Below are 23,531 nucleotides of genomic sequence, written 5' to 3'. Positions count from 1 at the left end.
CATCCGTTATCCCCTCATGTCGTGGTATCTTTCTCTCCTTAGTATCCGACTCGATAGGAAAATAAAAACTTTGTCTTTGTTGAAGCGAATGTTCCTTATCCTCACATTATTACTACACCGCATGGCCTTTCGAGAAAGAGGGGAGGGGGTGGGGTTACAACAGAGGAGGAGGAGCCGTGAACGAAGGAAACCCCAAACATGAACGGGAAACAAAATAGAGAACAAGATCCCAAACAACAATGCGCGGCGGGTATCCCTAACAATGTCTGTCGTTCACCGTGTCCCGCCTCCCCCCCCCTCCCTCTGGCCGCCTGGCCGACAATGTCCTTTTCGTTTTTCCCAAACTTTTCCTTCCCAAGATGTTTCAACGTCGGGGTGTGCTGGGGGCAAATTTCCCTCCATCCCATTTCAAACCAACAATTATCTTTCTCTTTTCCGCGCGCCAATTCGCCGTGATCCCTTTGTTTTGTTTTCCCCCCACCCATGTTGTGCTTACTCAATGTCAACGATGCATTCAGTCTCATTCGGGTATCGAGTGGTGTTCCTGATGCCTGTGTTGCTCCCATACGCCAGAATCTCGCCTTCGTGTTTATGCCAAATTTTCATTATTTCCTCGAAAAACGAAACCAGAAGAAGAGGACCCCAAGGAAAAAACAGCTGTTTGCTGATAAACCGTTTGCCCGCTTCTGCTGGTGGGCCCAACCGCTGCAGGGTTCCTCATTGTACAGACCGCGATCCACCATGGCGGCCTTGGTGTTCGCAAGAATTGCTTGTGTTCATGTCTCTTCATGTCATGTTGGAGACATTGACACCGGACGGGGGCACCATTGTTGGATAGTACCCACCCGACGTCGGCTTGCCCTCAAAAGGACCGCATCTTTGGTTCGACATGAGTGCCCCAGGTTGGAAAATGCTTGGCAACATCGCCCCCTCAGGATCCCGCTTGACTCTGTCGTGGAGAGGGTCGTAGGTTGGCGTCATGTGCGGTACCAAGTTGTCCTGCGCGTGGCGGCTATGGGTGAACATTTCCACGCCACCCCTGGAATCGCTCGTGTCGTAAATATGACCCGGATAATATTGGTATTCCTTCGTCGTCTCGATGGCTTTGGCGTCTTCTGGCGGCAGCATGGTTTCGAGTTCTGGATGGTGTCGTGTCGACCCGTAATGGGCGCTTCCCCGGGAGTCGAAGCCTCCCCCGTATCCGCTTCCGACCATCGCACCTGCGGACCCAAAGTCGGGACCGATGATCGAGTTAGTTGGGTATCCGGTGAAGCTCCCGCCCGAGCCTCCTGGCCCGCTGCTTGTGCTGGCGCGCCTCTCGCTCTGATAGTGCCCTGGCGACCGGCCACGCACAATCATCTTGGCCGACTTTCGATAGGCGACCCGTACATAGTTGTCCGGGCCTTGCGATCCTACATCGGCCCACAACTCGATCAGAAGGTGATAGTACTGTTGGGCAGCTCGCCTCTTCCCATTGTTTGCTGTAGCCTGCTTGAACTGGATGCGCTCAAATGTGTGTTCTGTCTGGTACGAGTCACCGCCACCTTGTTGACCAACGAATCCACCTGGGGCGTCATACCCGCCGAGTCTTGACGAACCTCCTATCCCGGTATCGTGGGAGTAGAGGCCGAGAGGATGCGACATTTGAGGGTGTTTCGGGTGGAGGCGCACTTTGCCCGGTTTCTCGACGGGACCTTTGTCTCTTTTAGGCGTATGCTGTACGAGGTCGATAACGTGGGTATCGTTCTCAGCAACAACAGCAGAGATGGACATGGCGAAACCGAGAACTGAGTACGGTTGTGTCGAGCCTTGCGGTGTGAATTGTAGACCCTGACCAGGATAGTGCGGGGTCAGGCCGAAGGAGCAGATGCAAGAAAAGTAGTTCCTCCTGTAGCAGGTCCAGTCTCCTTCAGACTGGAAGAAGCCCTTGTCGATATTGCCTTGTATGTCAATCTTGACTTGCCCCATGTTTCCGTCAGTGTATTGGAGAATGCCGAGGGGGTTGATGCTGCCCAGTGGAGGCACGCTCGCCTGTGCCCTCGAGGAGGACGAAGGGTAGTGACCGGAGTCCATCCTCAGAGCCGTGGGCGCCGTGAAACCGGTAATGGGACTAGACGTTGGCGAGATGGGGTGACGGCGTAGAGCAGTTGGGTACGATGGAGATCTGGGCTGGTGCTCCGACACCCTCCTGAAGGATGGCGTCGCTGGAGAGTACTGGTCTCGAGTGCTGATGTGTGTGCCAGGATGGGGTAATGCTGTGGAGCGGTGGGCATGTGCCATACCCGTTGAAGAGGTGCTACTGTCAAGTAAGTCTGTGAGTTTGACCATGTCTTTCTATCTTGACAGCATAGGATCGATTCCATCTGGTAGCGTGTCGGAGAGGGGCAACAGTGTGCAACCTACTTTGAACCCAGGCGAGGCCTGACGACGTCCAGGCTGGGGTAGACGTGAGAGGTGGCTGGATGGTAGAAGCCGCCGTCAGCGGAGTACGGAGTGGTGTTGCTTATAGGTGGATTGAATAGGTTTAAGAGTGTCGACTGTTGTGGCGGGCCTTCGATCGTCGACAGAGAAGCATTGGCGTTGTGTTCGTATCTGATGTTCTCGTCAGCCCGAGTGGCTCCCCGAAAGAAGAGGCTTGTACAAAGCAAAAGGGTTGGAGCCTGGCACGACAACTGCTGTACCGCATCCGCATGCGAGACACAGTGTCAGTGCTACCAACTCGTCGTACTGCCAGCAGCGTGTTGCACAACGGCCAGCGGATACAGGATCGGGTCATGCGAGGACGCACAACCATCTCGCTGCGATAGGCGGGAACGCCTGCGGATTTCTAGTCGCACGTTGGTTGCCAGAAGGCAGCTACCCACGCCTGTCCATCCTTCGCCGCTGCAAAGATCAGATGCCCTTGTCTCTGCATACGTCTTTTCCGCGTCCAAGGCACGCCAAACTAGGACGCTGAGCCGAGAACCGATCAGAAGAGAAGAATTCGAGCCAAGGAAGTCTGTATCTTTAGTAGGGCTCGCAGAGCGAGGAGTACGATTGCCAAGTCGGTGGTGGAATTCTGACCAGGGCTCCAAGTGACTGGATACCCTGAAGAAAGCCATGACCGACCAGGCCTGCACACCGCAGCACCACGATCCTGCAGTCCCGAGGAAGAAGCAGAAGCCATGTCCTGGCAAGGACCGGGCAGGAGTCGAGATCAAAATCAAGGAGAAGTTTACATACCGCATGTCATTGCTCGAAGCTGCCTGCATGTCAAGGTAATCATAGCCTGTCGACGGTTCGAACTCCTGTTTGGATGGCAGCACTTGTTAGATCATAGCCTTTCCTTCTTTCTTGGAAGAATGAAGATGATGGGAATAAGAATGAGATCTCGCAAAGTGATCTGGATGCTGTGCCGTTGCTGGAGTAGTAGCCGGGGGGGAAGCTGTGTGGGTGTTGCGGGGGCGAGACGCCTCAGGCGTGATCCGCCACAGACAAGCGGACAGAGGGGACAAGTGAGTGACCTGCGGCGCAATCATGGGCGATAGTTAGCTGGGCGTGCCAAAGAGAGACATCTTCCCACAAGGAGGTAACATGCGATAAACTAGTTTGAGAATGAGGTAGAAGAGGGAGGGGGTGGGTGCTGGTATTGGGGTTGACCGGTCTGGGCCTGGTCGGTCTCGTTGAGCCCGACCGATGAGGAGCCACGGTGGATGCAGCGGCGGCAGAAGAACAACAGCAGCGGGAGCAGCAGCAGCAGCGGAGGGGGAAGAGGGAGACAGCAGTAGGGGAAGGGAGAGAGAGAGAGAGAGAGAGAGAGAGAGAGAGAGAGACTGAGTGAAAGAAAGAGAGGCTAAGAGACACAGAGACAGACAGAGACAGAGGGAAAGAGAGTGAGAGGGACGGTGTGTGCGTGTGTGTGTACAGGTGCGTGTGGTGTGTGTATGTGTGTGGGCGAGTGAGAGTGAGAGTGAGAGTGAGAGAGCGTAAGAGAGAAAGAGAGAGGAGAAGAGGCAACATGGGAAAGACACGGTACAATCCAATACCATCAGGCACCACAGTGTACTTGCTTGCATGACTTGCAGATGAGCGAGCCTGCCGACAGGCCAAAGTGATAAGTCTTGCAGAGCAGACACACACTCATACACACACTTATCTGCATGCTCACATCTCCCTCTCAAGCTCACACGCCCGGCTGGCACACCTCACATCAACCCGGGAGTGAGCGAGTGAGTGATTCAATGAGTGCGAGGCACATCGATGCCCCCTCTCCAGCAGCGCGCCTTTTGAGTGTCGGGGGACAAGGCATTGATGGTGGTGGTGGTAGTACCAATCGTCTCCGAGTCTTATGTTCCTCGTCCCATTAGATGGGCCTATGGAAGTTCAAGGCCCCAAAGGAGAGCGACAGAGTGTGTGTGAGAGAGAGAGAGAGCAAAGAAACGAATAAAGCACAAAAGTATGCGACTGGAGCAATTGCATGCATGTTGGTTGTCCTCGAATGGGGGCCCAAATGTGCTCTGTTCTGCTGCATTGCTCTGCTCTCTTCCCTCAACCTTGTTCTTTTTTTTTCTTGCTTTTTTCTTCTTCCTCCTCTTGCTCTGTCTGGTCCGAATGCAATTCCAAGGGGAGGCAGGTGATTTGAGATGGCGAGAGGGAAGAAAAATGAGAAACAAGACGAACTCAAAGTGCCGTCGACGAATGTGTGCAAGGCAGGAGAGACATTGGAAAAAGCAATGAGAGCCAAATCGCGTACGCACCTTTTCGCAAAGCCTCACTCGGCCCGCTTCCTTGCCTGTCCGTACTTCGGGACAGGTTCAGGCCGTCGGGACGTGGCTAGGAACGTGGATCTGGGCGTGGACCAGCCCTCGACTCGCCCGCCCTTCCTTGCCTGCGCCACCCGTTGAAGGCGTTGTTGGTTTCTGCGCGTCTGTCTCGCTCGTCTTGTCCTGTGCGTAAAATGTCTTGTCTTGCAATGTCTCGTCTTGCCGATAATGCTAATTTGTGCCGGATCGTAATCGTAAATGTGCTGCTGATGAGCTAGGTAGCTGTGCAGCAGATCCGACCCCATCCGCCGACCGATGGACGGGTTCCTGGCCGACTTAATCAATCAAAGTTGATGAACATGCCGGTCCATTGTTGTTATTGTTGTTGGTATGTTGCAGCATCCGCCGCAATTGTTGCTCCAGCTGATTTTTTTTTCGATTTCCGGGTACGGAGTATCCGTAGGGCACAGCGTCCGTTGCGATCCGATGTAAAGGAAATGGGAAGGGAAAGAAGGGAACGGAAGGGAAGAGGGCTCGGGAACGAAGCGTAAAAGTGACATTGCAGGGGGTTGTTATGGTTGTTCGATCAGGTAAGGCAGGCCAACCAGGATAGGAACATTGTATCCATAACGAGTTCCCCCCCCTCTTGGATAAGCCTGAAGGGAAGCAAGCGAGCCGCGAAAAAGGGAGGGATTCCGAAGGGAACGAGGGGGCAGAAATAGGATGCCGGATAACACGGTACCTTTGGTAGCTGTTGAGGATTCATACGACGGTCGTCTGTGCCGGCCACGAGGGGTGTCGTGCCGTAGTAGAGGGGCGGTGATCTGGTACTGATGCTGGCACTGGTGCTAGTGCTGGCGCTGGAACAGCGCTCTCGTCGCCCCAGTTCCTCGATCCTCTGTTTCGACACCGCAACTGTCAGCACACAATGTTCCCATAACAAACATCCTGGCTCCATTTCCAACCAACCCAACCCAACCATCCCACCAACACACCCGACAAACTCGTCCAATCCTCTTCCACTGACTTGCTTCTGTTGCCTTTCCCTCTCAGATATTCGGCAGGTACTGGCTTGATTTGCCGCGATGCTCGTCTTGTAGACTGTTCTGCCTCTTGGCTCGGCTCCAAGAATCGACTCGAAAGATACTCTTCCCAACACTCCACGCGGGCTCACGGGGCTTCAATACTCACCGGTTGACTCTCCAAGAGTGCCCCTGTCATGCCAAGGGTTTGCGTGCAGCTCTTTATCCTGCTTGACCTAGCCGATTCGAATCTGCCGTCAGCAACGGACCCAACTTGCGTTTCTGTCAGAAACAAACGTGGCCGTTTCTTTTTGACCCATGAGCGCATCTCCCACTGCTCCAGCATGATCGATCGATCGTGTTAGAGACACCGCCGTGGATCCACGGGTAGGGCAAGAACAGCATCGCGCCGTTACAGCTGTGCCGTAAACATTGACAAATCCTCTGCGCGGATTCCAAGACTGCCTTATGCAGCGCACATCAAGCTGCTGTCTTTCCCGCCTATCTGGTTGCGCATTCCCATTTGGAGATGGTCTGGCTGGGTCGTCCTCCTCCACACTAGGTGATCAACGGAGAGCGCGGTCTCACTTACTCGCAGGAAGAAGAGCACGACAGATTGCTATAGGTACCTGAAATGGAGTTAGTTCTCATTTATCTTTCAGCGACAGATTGTGCAGCTGCCTCATCAATAATGGTCAGCAAGCCAGCGATTGACCCCGTCCTCAATCAACGCGAATCAGGTTATGACGCGGGGGAACCGGCAAGATGGGTCCTAGCCAACGAACCCCGGTGCAAATCGCCCTGAGTGGCAACCCACAACTTACGAAGAGGGAGCATCGCGCCAAAGAGACCTAGTGATAGTCCACGAGGGGGAAAGGAGGAAGAGTTGCGGTTTCCACTTACTATATGACGATTCTCTCGTGTTTCAACTTTTCGTGTTGATCAGATGTTAGACTGTTGTTGGTTAATGTCTTGTCTCTCCGAGTATCGGATAGGCTTTCGAAGTGAATTGTTGTAGGCCGTAATGCGAGGAAGGTTCAGTAACTCGAGCAGTCGAAACCGGTAGCTTCTATTCGTTCTAAACAGATATCGAGGGAGTCTCTGTCCTGGAGATGTAGTTGTCTAAGTCGAAGAGTCTACGAGAGGCCCAAAAAAGTGCAGGATCGTGGAAGCAAGGTATCTATATACCCTCCCAGAGAAACCCCAGATGTGGCTGGCTCAGGATCGCACAGAGAGACAGAGATGGGTTGGAGGCTCCAACTGCGACTGACTGCTAGACACAGTTGCACAAACCAAGAAGCAGCAGACAGCTGGATTTCGCAAGCAGAGGTCCGGCTACTGTCCTAGAAGCCCAAGGTGTAATGGATACAATATACAATATCGGGGAGAGGTAGGGCGGGGGCCTCCGCGCGCGAGCAGCAAATGGGTTGTGCAGTCTCTGAGACAACGGCAAAAAGAGACATTCAGTCGTGCGGCACTGCGGAGAGCTCCCAGAAGCCCCGGTCGACTTTTCGAAAAGACGTGCTTTTCCTGCCTTTGGTGCTTCCTTTGCTAGAATACGATTACAGGTGTGTGAACCGAATGCGCAGGGTAGGAAAACTTCCCATCGCCAAGCCGTCAAGCAAAGGTAACGGGAGCCGGCTAGGGCCAAAGTCGAGGTATTTTGGTCAGGGGGGTGGGAGTCTGTACAACTCGACTTTGCTGCTGGCCAAGCTTCTCAATGGCCCAGGTCCGTGGGGCTATTCAGGCAAGCAAGTCTTTGTGGCCGTGTCTAAGGGTGCAATCAAGGTGGAATGATGCTATACCGCTCATCAATCCGCGAGCTGACAAGCGCTCAAGCCTGATGGCTAGAGACTCTTAGCACAAGCAACGTTTCCATCGCCATAGTCTGCCTGTACATGATACAACAGATGGATTCAGGCTTAGATCAAGGCGCCTTCTTCGAACCAAGGAGCGGAGGATCTACTGACCTGCATCGGCGTGTAGCCGGGTCAGTCGAGGTCGTTCGGTTGGTGAGCGGAAGACGACGCCTTCCAAGCCTCGCTGAGCTTTCCTTCCATGCAGCAATTCTGCACCTACCCGTTGATCAAGGGCCTGGATGAAACGCCACAAACAACCCCTTCAGATAGGGAAAGGATTTGCCCTTGGCGACGAGGAGGGCTATCAGCGGCAGCTTGCAGTCGTCGTGAAAGGAGATGGGCGTCTAGCGGACAATCCCGGCCATTGAGATCCAGGTGTTGGGATGACGTCCAGAGTTGACCGACACCCTGCGTTAAGTGCCGTTGGATTGGTTGAAACAAGTTGATAGTAGCGAATTCGTTGCGGAGGAGCTCTGACCTCGTGTCATCGGAACAATTGTATGCAGCCAGAGAACTTCAAGTCTAGGCTGACGACGATGGTGGAGGCAGCCTCACGTCTTCTACAGCCACACCAAAGACACGTTTGGCAAAAGTCGTGGTCTTGTTGAAGATCCACCACGTAGCTTTCGGCCCTAAAGCCGCCCATGCGACCCAGCATCCTTTGGTGGCTTGTCTATGAGCACAACGCTCGAGCTGCCGCAGAATCGGTCCTGATGAACCATGATCAGACTCGACTTGTAGAGACGTGTCTCGGCCGGCAGAGACAGGCTCGCCACATGACACGTGCGATGAGAATAGGGTTTCGCCTTAACCTGGTTGACAGCTTGCCATCGGACCATTTCTCTCCACGGCGCTGTGTTCTTAGGTTGTCCGCGCTTACTTTGACTAGCGGCTTGAGTGACCGTACGAATAGTGAACGCCTCTCCGAGGCTGGCAAGACCGAACTCATCATCCATGGAGCCGAAGCATGACAATGCAGGATTAGAACAAACTTGAGCCGTGCCTCTTCGTGAGGATCCAATGGGATGTCGCAATACCCGAGAATGGGAGAAAAGCAGGCATTGCTAATTCCAAACTGACCCAAAGATGGTACGGACCGGCCAATCTTTTGCCTGAGGTCGTCAATTCTAGTGTCGGGAAGATAGGCTCTGCACCTCGTGTTCAAAAGTGCAGACTCAATTTAGGCCAATGCGTTAGCTGACCAAGTCGTTTGTGCAGGTTCCCGCTGACTAGTCCAGAAAGATCTAGACAATTGTACCTGATGCGCGCGCCACCATAAATGAGGCATGGAACCAACTTCATTGTTTCAGAAGTCTGATTTCCGGGTCTTTTTGGGCCACCGGACTGGCCGGTTGACTTATGGCCTGATATCCGCTGGAGGGAGAATCAGTCCAGCAGGGCAGGGTTTGCATGTTGGACACTTTGCTGTACACGGCCAGAGCCACGGCCAGCACTCGTGAGACGAAGCTTGACCAAACGAAAGCTGATGGTCGAGGCTAATTAGTAAGTAGCTGGTCGAGGATGATCCAGTCACGTCGGATCGGGCCGCTCGAATTTGAGTGTGGCCGTTTCTTTGGCTCGTTTCAACGCCGTCGCCGCTGCTGCCGCTTCTACTGCTACTGCTGTTGCTACTACCGACGGGACGGCAGATGTGTGAGGGGGCGCTGACGATTGCTCTGTCGTGTCCAGCAGCATGTCATCGACATGTAAATCATGATGCAGCCCCCCCCCCCCCCCCCCCCGAATTGAGTGTAGCTTAATTCTCCAGCAGCATGTGCCGGATTCTTCGTCGTCGCCTGCGAGATGGAAGTATGAAAGGCACCATTTCCCCATGTTTCTTCCTTTGCCTGCTTCCAGAGATCAGATCTTGTGTGATGTGACGTATCACGGACACCAGGGTCCTCTCAGTGATGGGCAGACACCGGCTGAGTAGCAGAAGATTTGACGGCGGACTTGTTGCAGTAAAGAAAGATGTTGCTGTTGTTGTTGCTAATGGTCTGGCATGTACAAGGCCATAACAGGGGTTTCGGCGAGGGTGGTGACACAAGGAAGTGCCGGAAAATTTGGAGAATCGCGGGAATAGAATATACTGCAATTAGAGGCTAGGCGGGATGCAAGACTCTGTTCCAAGAATGGTGTCTAGACGTCGTTGGTGTGCGTCTGCGGATTGATGCGATGCGCCTTTGGGGCATCCAGGCTATGTCGCAACTTTGTCAAGCATTCGACCTGGATAGGATCAGACCCCGTATCTAGAGGCTACAACAAACGCACAAGTTGATTATTTGGGGGTTGGAATGAATCGAATACAGGGCTGGCGAGCGATCCATCGTCTGAGAGGCGAGTGGAACGAGCTGAGGGCGGCATAAATATTGCATTGTCGTCTATCCATAGGTTTCTTGCTTTCGGCTTGACGAGCAGGCCCAGATACCTAGGTACCGATACGTATGCACAAAGCAGCTGTCGGTACGGAGTATTATGAATGCTTTCCTCGTTTAGGGGGACGACGTTGACTTGCTCCTAGGTGCCTTGTTGGAGATGATGAGCGCCATAGCTCGAGCAATCAATGAAATGCTGTACAGTGGTCAGCAAGGAGCCATGCATTTCAAGCCCCTCGAGCAAAGGAGGAAACAAACATGTAGGTACATGCGGTGTGGTGTGGCCGGCGGGCGTGGTCGAGGACCAGTCGTTGACCAAGGTGGTCAAGAGAGCTTGCACTGTCTGGGGTTGGTGATGAGGTGAGAAATGATGGCGGGAATTGGGATGGAGCTGACAGTACTGGAAAAGAAGGCTCTCACACGGTACGGTGTAGAAGTGGAGCCCTCAGGTGAATCTACCGATGGTCAAGTGGGTCTTCCAATTGGCTAGCGGGAGAGTGCCTCATTTACACGGCCCAGCCTGCATATCATCGACCTACACACGCCTACCTTACCTAAGGTACCCCATACCTACCTACCTAGTCTTCATCTTCACAACTGCAATATGTAAGGTAATATAATATGTGGCACGACACAATGCTGAGGTGGCAATGGGCTTCCATTGTCTACGACCTCTACCCGTACCTTACTCTTTGATCTCCGGTACGCCGAGTCGCCGACCAACATTGACTAAGCCCGGTAGACCTGACGCAGGCTGCCTGCCGGAACGAGCTGCTTCCTACCTACTTACCTTAAAGTACTATACTGCTCGCACACTGTGCCTTCCTGTGCCTCCGGCCCTATGAGGTAAAGGCAGGTAGGTACTCACACCCACGCCCTTGGTACATACATCTAAACTCTGCTCCTTGACTTGCAAGTTCCCCCAAGCTCTCAGACATCGTCTTCTTCACCTCACCTTACAGAAAAGCTCAACGAGATATCTGCTTGCCGTGGCTACCGCTGAATCTGTTTCCGGGCCTCATCCGATCCCTTGGCTCTCCTTTGCCTCGCTGCATCTCTCGCTGGCACTACCTCCCCGAGGCTCTTTCACCGACTCTTGAAAGGCACATTTACTCCTTAGCCATGCGGCATCGCGCCGCCATCGGCCCTCTCTTCTCCCTTCGTTTCGTGTTTCTGGCCTTTTTCTGGCTCTTGCCTTGCTACACCAGTCTGAGTACCTTGTGCACGAATCTCTCAAGCCTCCTTCTGCACTGATACTTGTCCGGAAACATTGTTTTTGCTGGACAAACACCCACCCCTTGGAGGCCGCAAAAACGCAAACCATGGCAACTGTGCCGTTCAGAACCTAGAACAGGTCTGGTACCATGTCTTCGTCAGATTTCAGACAAGTTGAATCAATGCGACTGGTGTCGCTCCATTTTCCAACACTTTCGTAGCCTAAGCCGGCCATCAACTCCAACATACAGATATCACAGCTATGTGACTCACCAGCCAGCAGATATCTCAAAACGAGGACTATGTTTTCATACTTTCGACAAGAGCAGCTACCCATACAGCATGTCTATTGAGAGTCCGGGTCATGGCCATACAGCATGATTATTAACCGGACCGTGTCCCGAACCCGCCCCATGTACTACTTTGTACCTCTAGGGCCTTTCTGGTACCATACGACGGCTTGCCACATGTTCTCTCTTTCGGTGTCATTATTGCCAAGTTATCTTGGGATAAGCTATGCCTCCGGATCACAATCTATCGCTGACTATTCGGGTCAGGCGTCCTGCTGCTGGTATCAACCCTACTTCTTCCCGGCCCAACATCCCAGGAATGTCTCGCAGGGCGGCCTACAGGACGACAGGAGAGCCAAACGGATCGTCTCTCTTACATATCCGGCCATCAACCCTTGCAAAGCAATAAGTATACACGGACCACTTCGACAATGTGACAGCAGCTACGGCGACTGTGAGGGACCGGGTCCTTTTCATCATCGGACACTCGGTAACAAAGAAGCAAGTATGCAGAGAGAGCTATCAAAAGGTTATGGCTCTGCTCCCCGGTCCCGCAGAAATCTCCCGCTATATGTGGCGTACGCGCCGCAGACTCGACAGGGTGTGCATTTCCAATGAGGCTTCTATCAGCAGGCTTTCTTGCCTGGATATGTACGAGACCTGTACAGAGGCGGGAGAAGACAAGGTGGAACAAAACCTGAAAGGAGTGACTACGTGACAACGGCCTATCACTTCTCGTCTCATTCGATGCGGGCATCTAGGGTCTTGACTTGGCTTATAATGAGCCACCCCCGTCTCTCTACGGATTGCGACAGAAGGACCCGGTATGCTGGTTGCCTCGCGAAATTATCAAAAAGGCGGTCAAGAAAGAAATTTCCAGCTCTTGTTCTACGACGAGCAATCTCGTCAGCTCCAACCCCTCGATGCTCACTTTCCGATGTTCTCGCTGTCTTCGCGGAACTCGTCTCTCGCGCAAGGTCAACCCGGCAAGCGTAAGCTCCTAGTTGAAAGAGCGGGTTGGCCAAGGCGCCGTGAGACTACCGGCCTAGGTTTCTTTGCGCCATTCCAACGACAGGAAATGCTCTGTGACCTGGAGCCTAGGCCTCGTGACTACCGAGCATGCCATACCCCCTGCCGTTGCAGGACTGTACCCCTCGAGGCAGCAAAATTCATTCCAGGTGACACAAGAGGGCTTTAGCCGAAAGGGCTTCCACATCATGACAATATGGCAGTCGAAAAAAGAAAAGGAACTGGCAGTCTTAGGGAAGACATCCAGAATTACACACTCAGGATCCGATCGCTGTCTTTCGGTCTCGAGTGCCAGGCTCGTTCCGAAAAGCGCCAGCGTATCGCTCAAGACACCAAATTTGGTTGAGTCGTGGGTGGCATAGGCAAATCTTTGGGGGCCGATAACTCACATGTCGCAGATCGGATAGCGGTTGTTACGAGGCTACAAGGGGCACATGAGCATTCACCTTGGAGCCATTGCCTCGGGATCGTCACGACATCATGGGCTGTAACTGCGCATCTACCGAAAAGCCCCTCCTCGATGACCCCCTTACGGACAGGGTTTTCATCACGTTGCCTTTGACGTCGAATCTGGCCAATGTTGGAACACAGATTTCCGAATTTGTTCGCTTTCTCCTTCCAGATTGGGACTGTCAATCTCGAATTGTCAAACGTACAAGACTCCGTCAGCAAGCCTTTTTGCCACCGAGCGCCACCTCATGTTTCGTCTCCATGACCGGGTCCCTGACCATGTTGTGTAAGGCTTCTTACTCCCCGCTGAAGGCCTCCTTCACAACACAAAAGGGTGATTGGTAAAGGATCAGGAGCGGTCGATCACCCAGGTTACCCGCCCCGGTTGCCCTCGGGCATCCCTGGAGACCGTCCCAGACTATCCACAAATCTCCATCTGCGGGCTAGCAGCATGCTCCTGACCTGCCTGACGTCTTAAGCGTACAAGAGTACCAGAATTCAATATGTCGCGCCATTGGCAAAAGTCAACGACGAACACCGTGTGCATCCGAGACGCACGTTGTTCAGCAGGCCAGTTTCAGGCCCGCCTGTCAGGAGCCTGCCAAGGGCTTTTGTGGATGCAACGTTGGACGGGCCTTTAATGATAGATCCATGGATCCATCGGCTACCGGGCCCTTTGGATGTCGAGGCAAGCGCTGCCACGCTTTTGACGTGGCTTACCTGGCTGGGGTATCATAACAACTTTGGCTTCGTACACCAACATCTGGGTCTAAGAGAAGGCCTAGCCCTCGATGAGGTCAAAATGATGCGATATCTTCAACGGGCTGCTGACTCGTGATTGTGATAGCCCAATAGGATGACGTGAGGAAAGTCAATCGATAGAGCCAGCTGTGCGGCTACCCGATCTTCAAGGCGCGTAGCAAAAAGAGAGACCACTTTGCCCGGCTACCACGATGTTCCTAATAGGGACCCATCACTGATTCGAGACAGTCGTTGACAGCAACAGCTGAAAAGACAAGACAGGCAGCCTATTTCAAGCCCTGGATAGGCCCAAGAAGGTCACACAAACACTATCTAGCCACGAGGGCGGATTTGGCGAATATGATGAGTTGTGATATGGCGGCTTCTTGCATCGAGACTGCCATAACGAGCCAGTCCCAGATAAGAGGATGGTTCGAGGTTCAATGGTTCTAGGTATCGCCATCCATCCGTCGGTGCTGGTGGCGTCCATGACATGCATTGCTCACCAGTCACGCCCCGCATTAGAGTGAATGCTCCATGGACAGATGCTAGGCAATAATCTCTCCTCTTGGAATTCTCTGTTGAAACATTACACGAAATAGGGGTGACACAAAGCTGGCGGACGCAGTCTTAAACTCTAAGGTGCTGTTAGGTCTAGCGGCAGTCGAGTTTGCCAGGCGAGGACCTTTTCCTCACATTACTCTATAGTAAAAAGTGATGGACAGAGACAATAAAAGTTGATTGGGAGACGAAGGGGGGGCCCAGAAGCCCGTCAGTCGGGCCGTAGAGGTTGTTGTTGTTTTGTGGAAGGGGGCCCGAGTCAATTTCATTCCTGTAAGTCAAGGTAGTACCTTACTTTAGGTCTGAGGTATCGGAAGTGGGTCAAGCCACAAGGTCGTGGATTGTCAATTGTTCAGGACCTGCCGAGCCGTCGACCGGCAGAGCGGGTCATGCCCGTGTCCGGGCCGGGGCACCTTCTTCGCACATCCGAACGCTCAGACCATGCATTTGCCCCAAGGGGGAAAGGTCCTGCTCTGGCGTGCTCTGCCCTTGCCGCCCGACTCATTCAGTGATTCAGCGCGCACTGAGCAAGGGCACTTGGGAGTCTGGGATTTGGAAGTCCGTGTAAAACCGGGACTCACCTCAGGCTGAGAGAGTCGCTGGACGCCTGGAGTGGAGGGGAAAGCAGCGTATTAGCGCTTGTGGGCGGATCCAGTTGGCAACTGGCGGAAGCTGACAAACAACAAAAACGAGGCGCATGAGGGGTGCTTAGGTGCTGCTTCTCTCCCATTTGCAGCATGACGTTTGTAACGTTTCCCCCCCTTCCAAGCCACGCTACGGCCCTTATTCGATCCTAAAAAGCTACTACCTAATTAGGGCATCAATCAATTCTTTGGTGAGCAACACCTGGCACCGGGCAAAGCGATGCAATGACTCTGCCGTTCTCACCTCGCTCTGCAGCTTACTGTGTATGCTTGCTGACTGACTGACTGACTGACCAGATTGCCTTGTGACTCACAGCAGAAAACAAGACCTGAGCAACTGGCGACTCATCTCGTTGTTGCTGACGCTTGCCCCAAGGCGGATGCAAAAGGCGGAAACAACATTCCAGAGTACAGGGAGTACATAGCAGACAAAGCCGCGCCCGCTAGAAGCTTGTTTGCTCTGCTCTGCTCTGCAACAACAACCATCATCGACGACAACGAAGAGAAACCTACCGTACCTGGCTTCTCCACCCCCGCCTACACCTCCCATCCGGAAGCCTCCTCACACAGCTTCCCCCTTCCTTACCTTACATTCATCTTTCACCCGGGCATGACTAAGAAAAGGCATCAAGCGTTATACTCGAAGCCGCAGTCAACTGCACCGTCTTCATTGGGTGCCTCAGCTTCAGCCTCTTCTTCTACTCGTAAGTCCAACTACAACCCCACGCCCATCGCGCACACCCCCCGGGCCGCGGCCCCTCCCCTTCCTCCTCTCCTCTCTTCTCTCTATCCCATCCTTACCTTTCCTCTCTCACCGAGCTCCTTTCCGTGACGTCGCTTCGGCCACTGACAATGTTGCAACACAGAGACCCAACGTAGGGGCGTCAACGAACTTTTGGCTGATCTTCGCCGATCATCCTCCCGTGCTACCCCGACAGCATCAGCAGCAGCATCGGCAGCGACCACGCCCACCGTCCCGCCCGCTCTCCGACAGATCCTCCAGATCCCAGAGACCCCTCCGCCGGCCCCCAGGCGTGTCCCAAGATTCGACGCCACAGGCAGACGAGTACCACCAGGCCCGCCACCTCCACGCAGCTGGTTATCACCATCCAGCCATGTCCAGCGCGCACACGCGACCGCCGCTCACCGCGGCGCCCAGGCCATGGAGGGCCTGCCTGGCACATACGAGCCGGACAAGGGCAGCCTGATGGATCTCGTCCTCCGAAGGATGGCCCTGAACTGGGAGCTCCATAAGGATTACGATCAGTACTACTTGCACACGCTGCCCAGCCGCGTCAGGGCCTCGTTGGCAAAGTATGTTGGCGTATGGTACGAGGGCGGCGCATCCGCTACAGACCTGCACAACATTCTGATTCCTCCTGCGACGCACCACGGCCAGCAGCCACTTGACGTCGATGGCCTGGTGTCCCTGAACAACGACGTCTACTCCCTCGACCTGACTGGCTCGGTGGGCCACTCCATGTCCGTCAGGGAGTTGGCCGACGTGCTGTTCCCACAGCAGCTGGCGAGCGCCGCCGAGGCCGTGCAGGATTCCTGGGACACAGCAGAGGCGCCCTCGCTCCCGCCGAAGCTTCTCCCCAATATCACGCATCTCTGCCTCACCGTCGCCCCTAGCGCACAGCAAGGCGGCGGGATGCCCGGCGTATCGTGGAAGCAGCTCCTCTCGCTCGCGGCGAAGCTGCCCACGCTCACGCACTTGAGCCTAGCGTACTGGCCCGAGCCGTCGCTGACGCCCAACGCAAAGTTCTCCAAGATTGTCTCATCTGACGGCCGCGCCGAGAGTTATTCAGGCACGGGGGCGTACGCGCATACCCTGGACGATGACTGGTCCGAAGCCGTCATTCTGCTGAGGAAGCTGAGCAAGTCCCTCTACGGGCTCGAGTATCTCGACCTCACAGGCTGTGGGGCGTGGTTCAAGGCGCTCATGGCCAACGTTGACGGAGACCACATCGACTGGACCGGGCCATGGGGCAAAGTAACGAAGCTGAAGTTGAGGTATGGGTATGAGATCGGCGTAGACACACCGATTGCGGACCACGAGAGGTTCCGTGAGGCGGCGCACATGGCAAAGGCGATTGAGAAGTACATTGTAGCGCAAAGAGCTGGAAAGGGGAGATTTATCAACGTGGATAGTGATCCGATAGAGGATGCGCAAATGCCGTTGATGCCGTTTATATTTTGAAGAGATGGGAAATCAAGTTACAAATTATTCCCAACACAAATTCTCGAGCATTCAGTCCTCTCCCAATTCAAAGTGCATTCAACACCGTGTACCATAGGTTTCCTCATTCATCTTGTCCACCAGCCTGCCGCCGACTTGCATCCCACAGCTCCCTGAACTTGCCCCGTCCCTGGCTCAACAGGTCCCGGGGGTTCCCGACCTCGACGACGCGGCCCTTGTCGAGGACCACGACGCGGTCAAAGTCGACGACCGTGTCTAGCCTGTGGGCGATGGCGATGATTGTGTGGTGTTTGAATTCGTCCCGGATGAGGTCCTTGACCATGCGCTCCGTGTGAGCGTCGACGCTGTGCAGGTAGGTAGTTGTCAGTTTTCCGGCTCTCAGAGTTGGAATAGAATGGGGGCGGATGGGTAACGATGAGTAATAGTGTATGGGAGGAGGGGGTTAGCATGAAGGGGAAAGGGAAAGGGGAATGGAAATGTGCTTTACCTGCTCGTCGCCTCATCTAAGAGGAGGACCCGTCCGACGTCTTTTCTGAGCACCGCTCGCGCGAGGAAGAAGAGCTGTCTCTGTCCGTGGCTCAGCGCCTCTTCCGCGAACTGGGCCTCGAGTCCGCCGTTTTCGCGGATGGCGTCCCACAGACCGACGCGGGTCAGGGCGGAGACGAGGATGTTTTCGGCGGCGGCGGCGGCATCGGCATCGGCATCAGCATCGGATACGAAACCCAGCGGGTCGAGGTTCTGGCGGACCGTGCCCGGCAAGACGAATTGGTCCTGGGTGATGGCGACGAGGGCCGATCGTAAGGGCAGGAGGGGCAGGGCGTCGAGGGGGACCCCGTCGATGGAGATGTTGCCGGAGGAGAGGGGGAGGAGGCGCAGGAGGGCGAGGAGGAGGGAGGATTTGCCGCTTCCTGTGCGGCCTACGATGCCGACTTTGGAGCCGGCGGGGATGGAGAGGGATATGCCGTCTAGGGCTTTTGTGGTGGTCCTCCCGGGGTGGGTGTCTTGGTCGTCGGGTTCGGGCTCTGGGCGTGTCTGCTGCTGCTCGTACGAAGCTACGATGTTGTTGATCTCGATGGCGCCGCGGGAGGGCCAGCCGCGGACGATTGTGGCCTCTGGGCTCCGCTGCCCTCCGGCGGCAGACCGAATCATCAGTGCTTCCCTCCTGAGCGCGTCCGCCTCGGTCTCGTCCGGCGTCTCCTCGGCAAAGTTCTTGATGCGGGCGACCGCGCCGATGGAGGTCTCGAGCGAGGTCCAGAACTGGATGAGCAGCTTGAGCGTTTCCGTGAAGGAGATGAGCTGGACGAGGGAGACGCCCGTGAGGGCGACCGAGACGGTGTCGCGGAGGTGGACGGCGAGGCCGACGACGAGGAGGGCGAGCGCCGTGGTGGCGAGGTCGAGGACGAGGGTGAGCCACTGCTGGGTGAGGAGGAGGATGTAAAAGGGGCGTTGGGAGCGGTCTATGAGGGCGTGGGCGCGGGTTACGGAGGGGTGTGTGAGGGCTTGGGCGCGGATTGTGGGCAGGCCTGAGAGGGTTTCGAGGAAGTGGGTGCTTTTGGAGAGGCTCTGGTTAGCCTTTTTCTTTTTCATTGCCCAGACTTGGAAGATGAGGATCTAGGGGTTTGGTGTTGGGGAGGAGAGGGGGAGAAATGGAGACTTACTAGACGGGGGCTTTTTCTTCGAGGTCTAAGAGGCGGAGTTGGCGGGAGGTGCGGAGGTATGCGCGTTGGATGTAGTAGAAGATGAGGATTAGGACGGGGAAGCTGATGGCGATGTACCACGAGGCGGAAGCTATGAGAAATGCTTTGCCGATGCAGGTGAAGAAGCCTGTTGATGATGCTCGGGTTAGATGCTGCCGCCATGTTTTTCAGACCAGAGAGAAGGGGGGAGTATGGCTTACTTGCGAGCGAAATCACCAGAGCCAGGGGAAGGCTTCTGTCTATCAGACCTACGTCTTGTGAAAATCTAGGATGTGTTAATACCATGGGAATGAGGGCGGCGTGAACGCAAGCTTACCGGGTGGTGATGGATCCAGTATCTGTTTTCGTGAACAGAGATAGGGGCGCGCTTGACGAAACATTAGAATTCATGATCTATCGTATGAGGGGTTTACGGATGGTACTCACTGCATGACGGCTTTGAGTAGACGCTGGTGCAGACTGATTCCCGACTTTGAAGCGACAGGAACAAGAACAAACCTGAAAGAACGAAGTCGTCAACTTGGGGTGCCTCTCAACTCAAAGAGAGAAAGCCTCTATCTTACCAGATGAGTACGGCAAAACACAACACACCACTGATTTGGAAAGCGGCATACACCCCGAGGTAGTAGGCGTTACGGCTCGCTGGACTTTCTGCTTGAGAGTCCGTCCAGAACTTCAACCATACGGCTGGTCTCACATATTAGACATGCTTTTGTCGAGGAGGTCCTATTAATGGGTTGTTGAGACTTACTCGGAAACGTAGAAAAGAATGCCCACGTCACCTCCAAGACCATCAAGACGGCCACGAGAGCGGCGCCAACGCTACCAAAGTAATAGCCGTAGACACTCCAGTCGCCTAGCTGCCGTCTCTTGTCATCCTGGTCTTTCAATACCTTGGCGCTTTTCTCTACCGGGGCGTCACGAACGGTCCCGTCTGCAAGCTCTTCTGACTCGGGGATGCTCTCGTCCTGTTCCTCGGTATTGGTGGAGATGAGACTTGAGACGTAGCCCCCAGCCTTTCGACAATCCTCAAAATTTCCTTTCTCTACTACTTTGCCGCTCTCGAGGGCGATGATCATGTCTGACTGGGGTAGAAAGCCCACTACACCTGCTTGTCAGCATTATGTATCATAAAGGATGATGAGTGCTGAGAAGTTGGTACCTGACGGAGTCGCAAGCACAATCGTAGTCCCCCAAGTTCGTAGAACCCCATTCTTGGCACTAAAGACGCGCTGGAACACTGCCCTGGCCGTATGGTTATCAAGCCCGCTGAAGATGTCGTCAAAGAGAGCGATTCGAGGGCGTGAATAGATGGCTCTGGCAAGTGCCTATGCCTAGTTAGTCGAAGGAGGTGAATCCAGCTAATGGATTGACATACGACACGCTGCTTTTGACCACCACTTAAAGCAATCCCCTTGCTTCCGATCAATGTCTCGTCTCCATCTGGGAGCTGAGCGAGGTCCTTCTCAAGATCACACGCCTGGAGGACTTGCCGATAAAGTTTCTGGTCAAGGTCAGAGAAGCAGATGATGTTCTTTCGAATGGTGTCGTTCTGAACATCCAGTTAGTAAGGCTGTTATATCCTAGACCGGAAGTTCACTCACAACGAGCCAGGGGCTCTGCTCACACCAAGAGATGCGATCGCTGGATAGGGCAACTGTTCCAGTGACGTGTGGCAGTTCACCGAGGAGACCTTTGAGAAGTGTACTTTTCCCGGATGCAACAGGTCCCACGAGCATGACGAGTTGGCCCTTTGATATGTCGAAATCCATTAATTCAACGGCGGGAACCGTTTCGGGCTTCCACGCCAACGTCACGTCTTTCACGCGAATAGCAATCGTGCCTGCGGACTTGGTATTTGTTGATACCTGCCCTTTGCGGCTCTCCAGATTCTGGAGTTGCACATCTTGAGCGTCGGAGCTCGTACCTTCGAAGTATCTAGCGGGTGAGTTCGACGGAAAATCTCGATACTCTGTCCGCGGCGGTTCACACAAGTACTTTTCGATCCGGTTGAAGCACCCCAGAGCCGCACTCATGTCGAGCACGACCTCGAACATCCAAAACAGCGGCTGGGCCAGCAGGATGATCAACGACAACGCGGCGAAGAGCTTCGTGGCGTCGAGATCTTGCCCATTTTTGGAGGCAATCGTCGTGTACATGGCAAAGGCCACGACGGGGGCGATCATCAGGGGCACTTGGGCCACGGCGGACGTCACGGCGCCGATCACGCGGAAGGGAGTCGCCGCTCGCATCTCGGCGAGCCGGAGATCGGCCAGAGTCTGGGAGAGTTTCTGGGTCAGACCCGACATTTTGATGCTTTTGATGTGGCCTATCATGGCCGAGGTGATGCCTTTGAAGGTGGTCAGCTTGGCTTTTGTCTTCCTCAGGAGAGAGGATGATACAGACCGATGCGCTTCTGAACCTTTTCAACCCAGATGATCTGGTACTTTTGAGCAGAGGGGGCGAGGAATACGGTGGCACCCAGCGCGAAGACCGACACGATGATCGGACCAGAGGCCGCATAGCCGAGGTGAGTGCTGAGAATCCATGTGGCGAGGGCGATTTGAATGGTGTTGGCCCAGAACTCGTGAATTTCGCGCCAAGCACGAATGATAGCTTCAACCTAAGTGACGAAAGTCAGTACTGATGTCGGTGATGGGAGGTGAAAGAAACTGCCATGACTTACATCGGTCGACATGAGAGTCACAGCCGCAGAGTCGTCTCCCGGAGCGACACGCAGCTCCGTCGTCTTGGTATAAATGGCAGCGACCAAGACGCCCCGGAGCATGGTCAGGTACCGGAAAGCGGCGTGCCAGTAGAAGCTCGACGAGATGGAAATGCCCAGGTACACGAGCCCATAGGCGCCAACGAGGCCGTAGCCGTAGTTGGCCGTCTCGGACGGGTTCTGCAAAAAGTCGAGGAACCGATTCAGGATCAGGGGCTGGCAAATGGTGAAGCCGAGCAGAAAGAGCCTGGGGAGGACCACTGCCAGCAACTGCCACTTCAGCGTGACGATGCACGTCCTGATGAGACGGTACCTTGACGACGATCGTGATGCTTCACTAGGCTGGTCGTCATCGGCCGTCGAGACGCTCGACGGGGGCGACTTGTTCCAGTGAAGCCAGAACCTCTCATTCAGCGCGACAGCCGACATGGACCCGTCCAGGACGAACAGGTCCAGCGGCTTCAGGAGACGACGGAATCCCGTCAGCAGCAGCGGCGTAAGCCACCAAAAGAGACCGCGGCTGTAGATGCCGCTGGTCTCCTCGGGGCTGTACGACGACGATGGCGACGGCACGAGATATCGCGTCTTCTCCTGGGCTTCGAGGATCACGATGGCCGCCTTGCACGCGAAGGACGCGGCGAAGACGGCGCTGATGGCGACGCTTAGGTGCGACAGCCACATGGTGCGGAGGATGGCTCCGTCCAGCACCAGGGACACGAGGATATATGTATTCAGGATGGACGAAGGCTTAAGGCTCTTCGCGTGTTCTATGTACGAGAGTCCGGCAAACATGACGGTGGCCGCGAAAGACGCGCACGAGGCGGCGATGGAGACGGCGCGCAGGCGGCTTCCGCTGCTGCTGCTGGCCCCTTCCCCGCCCCCGACGACGACGACGTCGCCGCGGTGGTGCGTTGCCCACAAACCTATGAGAACCAGTTGCAGGATGGCGAGGAGGGCGATGGCGGCCTGTTTGGTTAGACAGAGCGTGGTGCCGTTGACGGCGTAGGGGAGTTTGCCGAGGTGGCGGAACCGGAGGGGCGCGATGAGAATGAGGAGCGAGGCGGGGAGTATGGTGAAGAGACATTGTTCAAACGTCAGAGTAAAGTCGAAACCGTCGCGACAGTGCTGGACGATTGGTCCAAAAGCATCGTCGGCAGTGAGGGAACAGCCGTCAGAGGTTGAGTTGGCCATGATGAGTGTGGTATTCAATGACGGTAGAAATAGTTAGGAGTAGTTTTGGAGAAGCAAACGAAAGAAATTGAAAGGGCATGAGGGGAATGGCTCGTTTTAAGGAACGGGAAATTAAGCTACACGTTGCGGCACAGTCAGCCAAAGAGTGTTCCCCTGAGACAAGTCTGTTTGAGGAAGGTCGATAAGCAGAAAGACTAAGTTGGCTAGCGGTATTCATCAGGTGACAGCAGAAGAGATGAATGAAACTAACAGCACTCAAGAATTGGACAGAATAGTGAAGCTATCCGCAACACCACACACTGCAGCTATCTCGACTGTGGTCTTCTGCTTTGGACAACGGTGCCAAAAATGGACAGAGTCGGTTCCTCTTTGCTCCCGGTGGAGTGACGATCTAGCCTGGAACGAATGCTTCCAGAGAGTCAAGGGTCAAATCAGAGTTTAGCGCTGGCCAAGCTGGGGGACTCATGGTCCCCTGGGGCTACGGGTACGGTGACTGCACCAGGAGACAAAGAATAGAACATACCTTGAGCCTCCACAGGCGGCAAACGACCTCAGAAGCAAGACCCTGAAGAGTCTTGACTGGTTATGGAGGCTCCAAAACTTGCTGTCGCATCCTTGTTGGTCTCCTGTTTTTGTTGTTCTCGTCCAAACAGGTTTCCCGGGTGTCATCCGATGGCCGGCTGGTGACGGGGCCCTGCCACCCTTGTTGAAAAGGTACGTATACATCCAATAGTGTAGGTCTAAGCGTAGCCGCCAATCGGGAAAGAAATGCTGTGGCTCAGTAGCC

At 54.7% G+C, this 23,531-nt stretch overlaps 5 protein-coding genes across 5 annotated transcripts; 2 read left to right on the top strand and 3 right to left on the bottom strand.

Annotated features, from left to right (window-relative positions):
* Positions 1 to 786: 786 nt before the first annotated feature.
* Positions 787 to 2,328, bottom strand: CABS01_08609 (NDT80/PhoG like DNA-binding family protein; the record flags this gene model as incomplete). Its single annotated transcript, XM_060541968.1, has 1 exon — positions 787 to 2,328. One exon carries the CDS (start codon positions 2,326 to 2,328, stop codon positions 787 to 789), a length of 1,542 nt encoding a protein of 513 aa, XP_060402125.1.
* Positions 2,329 to 3,453: 1,125 nt separating this feature from the next.
* On the bottom strand, positions 3,454 to 3,999 carry CABS01_08608 (uncharacterized protein; the record flags this gene model as incomplete). The annotated part of the gene is made up of 1 exon (XM_060541967.1): positions 3,454 to 3,999. The coding sequence occupies one exon, from the start codon at positions 3,997 to 3,999 to the stop codon at positions 3,454 to 3,456; it is 546 nt and encodes a 181-aa protein (XP_060402124.1).
* An 8,036-nt stretch (positions 4,000 to 12,035) lies between these two features.
* Positions 12,036 to 12,499, top strand: CABS01_08607 (uncharacterized protein; the record flags this gene model as incomplete). The annotated part of the gene is made up of 2 exons (XM_060541966.1): positions 12,036 to 12,209; positions 12,266 to 12,499. 2 exons carry the CDS (start codon positions 12,036 to 12,038, stop codon positions 12,497 to 12,499), a joined length of 408 nt encoding a protein of 135 aa, XP_060402123.1.
* A 513-nt stretch (positions 12,500 to 13,012) lies between these two features.
* On the top strand, positions 13,013 to 17,131 carry CABS01_08606 (tafazzin; the record flags this gene model as incomplete). Its single annotated transcript, XM_060541965.1, has 3 exons — positions 13,013 to 13,135; positions 15,305 to 15,632; positions 15,795 to 17,131. 3 exons carry the CDS (start codon positions 13,013 to 13,015, stop codon positions 17,129 to 17,131), a joined length of 1,788 nt encoding a protein of 595 aa, XP_060402122.1.
* A 103-nt stretch (positions 17,132 to 17,234) lies between these two features.
* On the bottom strand, positions 17,235 to 22,744 carry CABS01_08605 (uncharacterized protein; the record flags this gene model as incomplete). Its single annotated transcript, XM_060541964.1, has 13 exons — positions 17,235 to 17,475; positions 17,619 to 18,680; positions 18,790 to 18,955; positions 19,029 to 19,093; positions 19,145 to 19,195; positions 19,255 to 19,326; positions 19,392 to 19,515; positions 19,580 to 19,930; positions 19,991 to 20,156; positions 20,207 to 20,380; positions 20,433 to 21,178; positions 21,235 to 21,451; positions 21,515 to 22,744. The coding sequence occupies 13 exons, from the start codon at positions 22,742 to 22,744 to the stop codon at positions 17,235 to 17,237; spliced, it is 4,665 nt and encodes a 1,554-aa protein (XP_060402121.1).
* Positions 22,745 to 23,531: the final 787 nt, after the last annotated feature.

Source organism: Colletotrichum abscissum, assembly GCF_030869225.1.
Source record: "Colletotrichum abscissum strain IMI 504890 chromosome Unknown Scaffold_19.1, whole genome shotgun sequence".
Lineage (NCBI taxonomy): Eukaryota > Fungi > Ascomycota > Sordariomycetes > Glomerellales > Glomerellaceae > Colletotrichum > Colletotrichum abscissum.
This window is presented reverse-complemented; position numbering and strand designations above follow the sequence as displayed.